Genomic DNA, 11693 nt, shown 5'->3' with positions numbered 1-11693 from the left:
CGCAGCCATTTTCCACAGAGGGGTAGTAGGTATTTATGCTGCAGTAGTTTATGTGTCGGGGGGCTAGGGTCAGTTTGTTATATCTGGAGTACTTCTCCTGTCTTATCCGGTGTCCTGTGTGAATTTAAGTATGCTCTCTCTAATTCTCTCTTTCTTTCTCTCTCTCGGAGGACCTGAGCACTAGGAACATGCCTCAGGACGACCTGGCATGATGACTCCTTGCTGTCCCCAGTCCACCTGGCCGTGCCGCTGCTCCAGTTTCAACTGTTCTGCCTGCGGCTATGGAACCCTGGCCTGTTCACTGGACGTGCTACCTGTCCCAGACCTGCTGTTTTCAACTCTGTAGAGACCGCAGGAGCGGTAGAGATACTCTTAATGATCGGCTATGAAAAGCCAACTGACATTTACTCCTGAGGTGCTGGCTTGCTACACCCTCGACAACTACTGTGATTATTATTATTTGACCATGCTGGTCATTTATGAACATTTGAACATCTTGGCCATGTTCTGTTATAATCTCCACCCGGCACAGCCAGAAGAGGACTGGCCACTCCTCATAGCCTGGTTCCTTTCTAGGTTTCTTCCTAGGTTTTGCCTTTCTAGGGAGTTTTTCCTAGCCACCGTGCTTCTACACCTGCATTGCTTGCTGTTTGGGGTTTTAGGCTGGGTTTCTGTACAGCACTTTGAGATATCAGCTGATGTACGAAGGGCTATATAAATACATTTGATTTGATAGGGCTATCACCTGGTTTGTCATCCACCCTTAACTTTCAATCACGTCAAAATAATTTCACAAATGCAAAATACACAAAATACCACTGTTTTAACCTGTTTTAACACAGTTGCAGCCGACCGTATTTTTCAGTGTTGCATGGTGGACGCTCAACCGACTGACAACAATGGTCTCTCAGAGGAAAATCTTGTTTTCAACCAAAAACTGTCTAAAGATATTTGGGGAAGGGGGGTAGGGGGAATATGGCCTTCACACTGGATTTTACTCACACACTGTTTCTGCTCAGTAAATTGCTTCCTTTGGTTTTCGCATTTCCGCACAGCACCCTTTTAAGTCATAACCAAAGACCCCCGCAAGAAGAACACACCAGAGGTCGAAAATGTCAAATGAAACCCTGTCTTGTTTCCCCATCCAATTCCAGGGAGATGTCTTCAGATGTTTCCAGGGTAACATTCCTTGTGTAGTTCAAAGACAGTGTTGGGTGAGTGGAACAAAAACCAAGAAATGGATGTTGCCGTTTATTCCAACATTTTGCATAGTCCATGAAATAAACTATGAACGATTGGCCTAGCTGTTTTATTGTAATGGTACTGTTGTTTACCAAGGCAGCCAAACAGCATGCTGTCTACAATTACTGACTGTAAGTACACTAAGGGAACCGTAACAACCACATCATATCAACATTGTAAGGGAATACATCTCATGATGGATGCTCAACCAACCAACAACATGACTCAGGAAAAGATCTGAAAGTGGAGGACAACAAAGCTTTGTGCCAAAAGTGAATCAAACTCAAGGTGATATCTATGTGAAAGCCATTGCTACAATTTACTCAGTATACATAGGCCTATAGCTCTCCAGCTTATGAAGAGCAGACATGTAACGTTGCTTTTTTACAGCGATGATTTAGTCAACCTGTACGCACATCACAGTCCTTGAAATGTGTCTGAACAGAAAATAATATCTGAATATACAATACAGGGATTATAAATCAGTTCATGCCAGTCTATTACAAAGACAACGGGTCAATGTCATGACAAACTGTCACCTTCTATATGTAGCCGTTTAAAAAGGTTTGAAATGGACTTTAGTTAGCGGGAACACACTCTAAGCGGTAGTTAGTCTGCTACTACTTTGTAGGGGGATTGTTGAGAGCTGCTTTACAAACTCTCCTTTTTTCTCCTTTCATTATGCCATCTGTTTTGTCGCTACTTTGGTCTTTCTTGCTACCCCCTTTCTCTCCTTTGATTGAATATGCAGAATGAAGTGGCTAGTGCAATCGACCAGAGCCCATCTCCTATACTGCACTTATTGATGATGTTAGGACAATGTACAGCTCTCTAACATATGGACTCAGACAGTAGTGTTGTCTCGCTCTCTCTCTCTGTGTGTGTGTGTGTGTGTGTGTGCGCGCGTTTGTGCTACAGCCCTATACTTCAGAGGGGAGAGCAGTAATAATACACATCACCACCTGAATTAGATGTTTATGACAAAGCGCAGCCACAGCAGCAGAGCGAGAAACCTGAATCCCCCCATGCCACTCAGACATACAGCCGACAGATTATATTCCACTTGGCTCATAGTTCTTTCCCTCCCCCCGCACACACACACTTCCTCTCTGCTCCGCAGTGAGATGGTGGAAGCCATAGCTCAACATTCTCCTGACAAAAGAGGTGACAGTGTGCGGGAACTGAAAAGGGTATTAGAAATGGTAAAAAAGGGAGAGGTACAAGGAAGAGACTGTGTGCACGGTAAACTGTTTCAAATGCTGATTCAGTATTCGTTATTAATGAGCCTTCATACATGTGCAGAGCCAGGTTGTCACAGTCGCGATCCAATATATATTGATAGTAAATGTACCAATTCTATGACAATAGAACAACAGTCCCACCTTTTTCATTGTTAACAATATAATTTTTCCCATATTATTGATAAATAATGTCAAGCTGACTGTTTTGAGACCACAAAATCAACCAACTCCGCTAAATAGCGCTGCTAATAACTCTATATTGAAAATACTGAGACTGAAGAAAAATTGTTCAGAGGTTAAAATTAAATTATTAAAAATCATAGGTTCATAATGATTTCTACACACTTTCTACCTGTTTTTAGTCCCGATTGGAGTTCAGACTGGAGTTTTTTTTTAATTATATATATATATATACAGTAAATCATTTTTATTTCAATTTTATTTGAACTCAGACCCACTCAGACCCGCAGTTAAGAATCGCTGACTAGATGACTGATAGGGGGTGCTGTGTTGAAGCCACCGTGCCCTCATCTTAGCACTCCTACACCGTTGTAAACAAGATAGAAAAGCAGTTATATAAACATTACGAACACCTTCTTAATATTGACTCTATCAATTTGTCAGGGCATGGACTCTACAAGGTGTCGAAAGCATTTCACAGGGATGCTGGCCCATGTTGACTCCAATGCTTCCCACAGTTGTGTCAAATTGGTTGGGTGTCATTTGTGTGGTGGACCATTCTTGATACACACGGCAAACTGTTGAGTATGAAAAACCCAGCAGCCTTAATCTCTTAACACAAACTGGTGCAAATGGTACCTACTACCATACCCCGTTCAAAGGCACTTAAAGCTTTGGTCTTTCCCAGTCACCCTCTGAATGACACACATACACAATCCCCATGTCTCAATTGTCTCAAGGCTTAAAAATCTTTCTTTACACTGATTAAATTGGATCTGGAAAGTGACATCAATAAGGGATCATAGCTTTTACCTGGATTCACCTGGCCAGTCTATGTCATTGAAAGAGCAGGTTTTCCTAATGTTTTGTACACTCAGTGTATGTCTCCATATCTATGTGGTACCCAAAATTATATTATATGAGCTAAACATATGAATACAAAAAATAAAAAAACATTCAAATATGTTCCTTAAAGTATATATTTTTGAAATGACTAATGTTGCTGTCCCCGGTACAACAAACAAATATTTAAATACATTTAATTTTGTCCTTGAAACATTTAATTGAAATACTGCAGAATTCCATTAATTCCAGTGGAGGACTGCTCCTACTGGGGAGTGCCAAAATGTCCAACCGGCGGCTTCAAAGCCTCTCAACGGCCAATACATAGCATACGCAATCCAGGGTTTATATACATCATTGATTGAATCCCTAAGCTGAGCCAGGCTTTTGTGGTACAGACAAAGGCTGTTTCTCAAACAGCACCCTATTTCCATAGGACTCTGGCCAAAAGTAGTGCACTATATAAGGATTAGGGTACCATTTGGGATGTATTCAGACAGACAGACAGACAGACAGACAGGCAATATGAGAAAGACTGGTCTCCCAGCCACCTGGCATTTAGTGCAAGCTATCTCATCACAGCCCATTCTAATGCTAATGAACTTAAAGATCAACCAAGCGGATGGAAGTGTGTGTGTGTGTGTGTGTGTGTGTGTGTGTGTGTGTGTGTGTGTGTGTGTGTGTGTGTGTGTGTGTGTGTGTGTGTGTGTGTGTGTGTGTGTGTGTGTGTGTGTGTGTGTGTGTGCCCATACATCCAGCACACATGCTAAAACTCTCCTATTCAGATGCACCAACAATACTGTACAATGCAGTTCATTCACTCTGAAAGGCACACGCAAATGCTAACATCTGAATATTCTAATCTGTCTCTGTTTGTCTGTTTATCTACAGATGTGTTTCCATCTGACTGTTTGTCTGTCCGTCCGTCCGTCTGTCTGTCTGTCTATCAATATAGCTATCGACTATCAGTTCTGGTTCTACATAGTTTCTTTCTAGTCATGCTGTACTCTGTGACCAGGGCTTGTGTCCACCGTGGCCCCAGGGGTTGAGTTACACAGTAGTACAACACTTGCCTCTAGGATTCCCTCAAGGATGCATGCTTCGGAAAGCCACACAAAGCCTCTAGAATGAGCTATTCAGGTAGAGAGAATAAGGAGGGACAGTCAGAGGAGCTGATAGCATTTCAATGCGGTGGAGACAAACACTGTAAATACTGGTACTATACAATGATGGATGATATTTAATCATTTTCTGTTGGGGGACTGCATGTGAAGAGGCCTCCACCTCTGCTGTCCTCTAGGCCCTATAACCCACCTGCACATAAACCTGTCTTGTTTGTCTTTATGTTAATATGGTGGTTTCTCTTGTAACACATGGCATTTGTCAGTCATGGGATTCCACTATTGTTTGAGTTACGATGTGCCGATTCTTGGAGTTGCTCACACACATTCTCCGTGTGTGAGGTGTGTGTGAGTGTGTGCGTATGTGTGTGTTTAAGCTACTCCCCCCCCATAGATCGCAACTGTGCTGCGAGTGAGCTGCTCTGCTACACAATAACCAATACCTTTCCCACTCATCCTCTACCCTTGGACCAACAATCGAGAAGAGAATCAGGTGGCGGTGCATCCTCACACTCTCTCCAATCCACCGTCTTCTCCCTCCTAAAGCAATTAGAGGCAGTGTGGGGTCAGGGACCCCCAGACACCAACATGGCTGTCATCAAGCCTGGTGGGGCGCAGCCGCCTGACAGCCAGGTCACGCCCTCTCAGTGTCACAGCCACTCTACGACAGTTGCAGGGTTAAAGCCCCTGACCTCGTGATAGCCCCTGACCTCTCCCTGGAATTGATCTGTTGTGGTGAAATGGAATTTGGAATGGCATGAGCCGGACACCCAGATAGAGACTGCATCCCAAATGGCTCCCTATTCCCCACATAGTGCACTGACCAGAGCCCTATGGGCACCCTATGGGCCCTGGTCAAATGTAGTGTACTTTATAGGGAATAGGGTGATATTTGGGACACACACTCAGATAGCTCTTCCTCCCACTTTACTTTAAAGAAGATGTCTGTTGTGACTGACAAGGAGCCCCACTAGGAGTTGTTTTAAACCTTGTTGTAAGACCGGTGAAAAGAAAATCAAAACAGAGCCATAATACCAGAAATAAGGCAATAAGCTCTTCTGCTGTTTTGCCCACTTGCGAGGACGAAGAGATAAATCAAATCGGATTAATTTGGGGATATGTTAATTGCCTCAAAAAGCTAGTTAGTCTGGGTCTGGTCTGCCTCCTCCTCTGTGTTTTTTAGTTTCCTGATGCGCGTGGGTGTGTGTGGGGCTGCGTGGGTACATCTGTGTACACTGAGTGTACACAACATTAGGAACAACTTCCTAATATTGAGTTGCACCCCCTTTTGCCCTTAGAACAGCCTAAAGTTATTGACATAAACCGGTGCGCCTGGCACCTACTACCATATCCCGTTCAAAGGCATTTAAATATTTTATCTTGCCCATTCACCCTCTGAAGGGCACACATACACAATCCATGTCTCAATTGTCTCAATACTTAAAAATCATTATTTAACCCCTTTGTTACAATCTTCTCCCCTTCATCTACACTGATTGAAGTGGATTTAATAAAAGATCATAAGGGATAATAACTTTAACCTGGATTCACCTGGTCAGTCTATGTCACGGAAAGAGAAGGTGTTCCTAATGTTTTGTACACTCAGTGTTTGTCTCCATATCTATGTGTGTCTCTGTGTGTGCGTGTGCATGCCTCCATGTGCATGCGTGTGTGTGTGTGTGTCTGTGTTCATTTGTGGGAAGGCTGTGTTTTCAGGGTAGCTCGTCCGTCATGGAGAGATGGTGCTCTGTTGGGACTCGGCATGAAAAGAGACACCCACCCGTGTCAAGTGTCAGAGCACTGATTTCTCCCTAGTGCAGCCCAGGTAACCTCCATATATCTCCAGGAAACAAAAGCAATGATAAACTGATGGCACAAATAAAAGGTTCAATCAAACAATTTGTGCAGTAGTACCTGTACATATCATAAGGATATACTTTTATTCTACATTATGATGGGTAATGAAAGGACTTAAGCTTGGTGTATGTTTTGCACTGAGGATGAATATGTACTGTTGGTTCAGCATTGTCTCTACAACCCTCTGCCATTAGCTGTGTTTGTTTTTCACTCTACTCCCCAAAAACAAGTCAAAGACCCTCTCAGGAAACAAAGACCTCCAATTATTTAATAAATATTTTCTTATTTGCAGAAGGATCTTTGTTTCCTTATGCTTGCTGTGTCATTGTTTTCCCACACATGCAGGGATAACAGCGCATTACCCCCTCTTACCCCACAAATATTTTGCATTCGCCTAAAAGTTAGAGGACATTCCTACGTCGTCCCTCCAAACTTTCCGAGCATTTAGTCATGCCTGTGCCCTTTCATCTTTCGTCTCCGCTCTTCCCCCTAAATTTCGGGGAAGTGATATATAGCCTCAGTGACTCAAGGCTCTGGAAGATGTAGAACATTGTCCCAGATGAGAGAGAGGTGAGAAAATGCATTACTATGCAGAATAGGTCATATCGGAACGCCACTCCTCTTTGTGACCAGCCCATGCAGATTATGAATCTATTGTTGTAAGTTGCCCGACAAGGATTTCATTTACCTTTAGTTTATTTTCCTTTCCTCAACCCGTTACAGGGCTGAGCCGGAATTGGAATCGCCATGCAGGCAGGAAGCAATCTTTCAAGGGTAAAAAAGTAATACACAGAGATACTGTATCTTGAAAAAGGATAAATACTCTTGTCAATAAAAGGTTTGTATCTTGACTACAAATGGTGGACATGATTGAGTTCAATATGTATTGTAGCTAACTGACGATTTGTCCCATTATGGCTCTGTATACTAGTATTTTTTTCATAGCTAACCAAGGACCGCTACTCATACAATGGGCACAGTGGTCATTACAGTCTTTCACTGCCATGGACAGCGACACTTCACTGCACGTATTGGCCCTAGCGGAGTCTGCCTTCAGCACCATGGACAGCAGCTGCAATGTTCTAGCTTGCAATACAGTAAGTGCAACCACACAGTCCTTTGTAAATAATAGAAAGAAGAGAATGTGGAACTTAGAATATAAAAAATGTTGTGTGAACTCCCCACAGCTGCCAAACAAATTGGTTCATATCAAAATCCTTAGGTTAATTTACTATTTGACTATAACCTACAGTAGGCTATATCCACTTCATGCAGTCATGTAGGCTTATACAATATACTTACTACAGGTAGCCTAATTTACACACGTAGGAAGGTCTGCTTTGTGTTGTTCGTTCGTTTCAAGGCCTGTGTGGGAGCTATGGGGAATGAGACTATCTAAAACCTCCTGTGGTGGTTGAGATTTTCTCAGCAAGTCGTTTGCATTTTAAATTGCCCCTCAGTGGAATTGCCAGGGCCCTATTGTCATATTTGACTGTCCCTACCGGTATGAAATAACTACAATCATGTGGAGGCAAAGACACATTGTTCAGTAAATTGACTGTTAATTGCTGGTTATTATTATCAGTCCGATGGGTTCACTCAGTGGAAGCGTTTCACTCAGGGCGACACGCGGTGCATTGAAAACATTTCAGAGCAGCCGTGCAAGTAGGTGAGGAGAGAGAGACCGTCGAGGGACAATACTGGCAACATACCTTCCATAATCATCGCGATACTACCCCACTCAACATAATGACAATGATTTGTGCTCTCCCATTTCGCCCTTGTATTAAAAAAATATTGCTGAAGGCAAGTCAGGCATGTGTGAGCGTGAGGCAGGGAGGGGCGCTGCCGCCGTGAATAGAGTTTCACCCCGGGGGGACGCTTGGCGAGCTGACTGCGGTGTCATGCCAAAAAAGGCCAACTATCTCCCTCCCTCTCTCCCTCCGCCGAGTCCAGGCCATGCCTGCGGTGAGTGGGGGATGACGCTGGGCCGAGAGCGCGGGAGGTGAAAGAGTCACGGAGTGTTTTGCCTTTGTTTTTATTGGTTGGCTAATGTTTAGGAGGAGGGTCCATGTATGATAGCCAGATATTGAAAACAAATCGGGCGTCATACTCATTGGACTGTGTGTAGGCATGGGCCTATTAGGCCATCTCATTGAATTCCGTTGGTTTTAATTGGAGGATATTGAAATACAAAGAGAGGAAGTAACACTCACATTCTATCATATTAACTTTAGCCTACTGTATTGCACATCCATTTATTTCAGCCTGAAAGAACAGCTTACAATATTTGCACCATGGACATGCACTGACTCATACAATGGACACAATGGGCATTGTAACCTTTTGGTACCATGGACAGTAACAGGTCAATGCACGTATAGGTCTAGCGGAGTCTGCTTTCAGCACCATGGACAGCAGCTGTACTACTCTACCTCGCAGTGAGAAGAGAGGGCACAATATTTTGTCAACGAAAGAAAAGTGGAGATAAGAACATGAAATCTAAAGAATGTTGTGAATCTCTCACAGACAGCTGCACATTAGCAATTCTAAAAATCTCTTATCAAATTCCTCTGACCAAGTTTAAAGCAACAGACTGAAACCCCAGCTTTTTTTCCAGACACATGCAGATCAGTGAATAGGCTACATCAATGTTTTTCAACTTCAGTCCTCCAGTACCCCCAACAGCACACCTTTTTGTTTTAGCCAGGGACAAACTCACCTGATTCAAACTGTCAAGGGCTTGATGACTAGTTGAATCAGGTGTGCTTGACTGGAGTTACAACAAGCATGTCTACTGTTGGGGGTACTGGATGAGGATGTGTTTAAAAGTACATAATTTGAAGAGTGCCAGATTATCTGCGTCTGATAGTTTGCTTCCCAAATTGCACTTTATTCCCTATATAGTGCACTACTTTTGACCAGGGCCCATAGGGGCAGCCATAGAAACAGACAGCATGCCTCCATCCATCCACCTATTGGTTTTCTGTTTGTTGCTGTTTATGGCTATGCTTGTGCCTGTGTTGCAATTGAACTAGTGACAGTCGTCTTCTCTTCTCACCTCACTGATCAAACACACAACAGAGACCTGTGGGAGCAGCCTACCTGTTTGCAGTTGACAGCTGTGTGTCACGTGAAAATAGAGTTGCCGTGTGTGCCATGGTGTGTTTGCGCGTGGGCTGTCAGTGTGCAATGCACATGGGGTTGGGCACCAACGTATTTTTACGTCACATCCTAGCATTCTAGTTTGTCTATACTAGAGGTATTAAACTCTTACTCTACGAGGTGCGGAGCCTGCTGGTTTTCTGTTCTACCTAATAATTAATTGCACCCATCTGGTGTCCAAGGTCTAAATCAGTCCCTGGTTAGAGGGGAACAATGAACAAGCAGTGGTACTGGCTTCTATGTTCAGAGTTGAATTTGAGGGGTCTATACCATCAGATTTGCATCTGTGAGTGGATCCCAGTGCTGTTTCGTATGTTGTAGTCTACCCTTACAATCTCTCTACCCTCTCTCTTCCCTCTCTAGTTGCTGCTCCCTCCTATGTGCCCGTCTACGCCGCTCGGCGGTGCTCACAGACTTCCTTCTCTTCGATTGACATCTACATCAGAATCTGAACGGAATAGATGCCTGCTTAAACTATAGGCTACATGATACTGTGCGACACTGCTTTGTGTGACACATCCTAACGTTCCCTGAAATATATTTTAGCTGCGGATGTTGCCTTTTAACTAGGCTCGAGGATTTCAGTACCAGGCGCTGTCCACCCACCCGCTATTCAAGCAGTTCAAGCTCCTTCAAAAGTTCAATACTCTCCAAATTGTTCTACTACCATTTAATGGCCTTTTCACACCAAATGAAAATAGTTTTCAATCAAAATCCGTGGCCTTTTGGAGTGGGCCTATATTTTGAAGGGAAAATATGGTAGACATATATTTTATAGCATATTATTATTATTATTATTAGGGCTATTATTTTGCTGCGGATGTGGCGTGATTTGCACATGATAGGCTATTGCACAAGCGCCATACAGATTACTATCACTATTTTCTTTTTTTTATAGACCCCGTTCCCCTTGGATCGTACCATTCGGCTTTCTTAACGGGAAGGGGGAGATAAAACGCTGTGTAACACAAACATCGAGTCCTAGTGGTTCCCCTCGTTCTATACCTCCCCGCATTCCTTGTAGCCCTTGAGCTGGCCCCGTCCGTTTAAACCGAGAACACCCATACCGACTTCTCAATGCAAAAATTAAAAGGGAACCTAGAAGCAGGGACTAGGGGAACGAAAGGGGGTGTAAATAGATTACGAAAGCTCTTGGTCTCTCTCTCTATCCGCTCTCTCCTCTCTTTTAGTAAATGAATGAATGAATGAATGATTAATTAGGACATAAATAGGCTACACGGAATCCACCGGGACAAGGAGACCTGCTCCAAGCTTTTGATATTAATTTTAGCCCAATGAGACATATGTATATTTATTCATGTACATATTTGCATTGGTAGGACTACAAGCAGGACCAGCAAGGCTTTTTAGATTATTATTTTTTAATCAATAGGCTACTTCGTTCGGAAGCTTCTATACAACGGCCACCAAGATTGCGCTGCTGCTGCCGCCGCTGTTACCACAACTCATTGCTGGTCCGAAGATGGCAACTTTAACAAATGGACAGGTGGACGGCACAAACGGGCTAGTGAACGGATTAAGCCACAGCCACAGTCCAGCGGGCTGCGGGGGCACCATCCCCATGAAGGACCACGACGCCATTAAACTGTTCATCGGGCAAATACCGCGCAACCTGGACGAGAAGGACCTCAGGCCGCTCTTCGAGGAGTTCGGCAAGATCTACGAGCTCACGGTGCTCAAGGACCGCTTTACGGGCATGCACAAAGGTGGGTTGCGCCTACCAGTCCCCGAGAGAGCGGACTCCCCATCTTCACGCTCTTTTCTCTGCGGCCCCCGTTGCGGCTGCCTGTCACTAATGTCTTTCCATGGCTAGCAATCGTGTTCCCCCTAGTTCGGGAGACAGGACCGACGCGTATTGGATTTGATGGATTTGGTTGCGTAATATTACTTGCGTTAACAGAAAGTGGAATAGTCAATTTTTATTGTCTTGATTCCTTCGTCAATATTTAGCCATTTCAACGAACATATCCTCAAACCTCTGTAGTTCTGAGATATCCAGGCACGCCGTGCTGTCAAGTATCAC

At 43.8% G+C, this 11693-nt stretch overlaps 1 protein-coding gene across 12 annotated transcripts in view; it reads left to right on the top strand.

Annotated features, from left to right (window-relative positions):
* Window positions 1-10672: 10672 nt before the first annotated feature.
* LOC129815315 (CUGBP Elav-like family member 4) overlaps window positions 10673-11693 on the top strand; it is a 146516-nt gene continuing 145495 nt past the window's right edge. For 5 of the 12 annotated variants that reach the window (XM_055869014.1, XM_055869010.1, XM_055869012.1 and 2 more), the window contains exon 1: window positions 10674-11376. In XM_055869014.1, the coding sequence (XP_055724989.1) occupies window positions 11133-11376 (244 nt within the window). In that variant the 5' untranslated portion in view covers window positions 10674-11132. Of the gene's footprint in view, window positions 11377-11693 lie in introns of all 12 variants that reach the window. The other 7 variants (XM_055869013.1, XM_055869011.1, XM_055869008.1 and 4 more) reach the window with 3 other exon arrangements.

The sequence above is a fragment of the Salvelinus fontinalis genome, chromosome 18 (assembly GCF_029448725.1).
Source record: "Salvelinus fontinalis isolate EN_2023a chromosome 18, ASM2944872v1, whole genome shotgun sequence".
Taxonomy (NCBI): domain Eukaryota; kingdom Metazoa; phylum Chordata; class Actinopteri; order Salmoniformes; family Salmonidae; genus Salvelinus; species Salvelinus fontinalis.
This window is presented reverse-complemented; position numbering and strand designations above follow the sequence as displayed.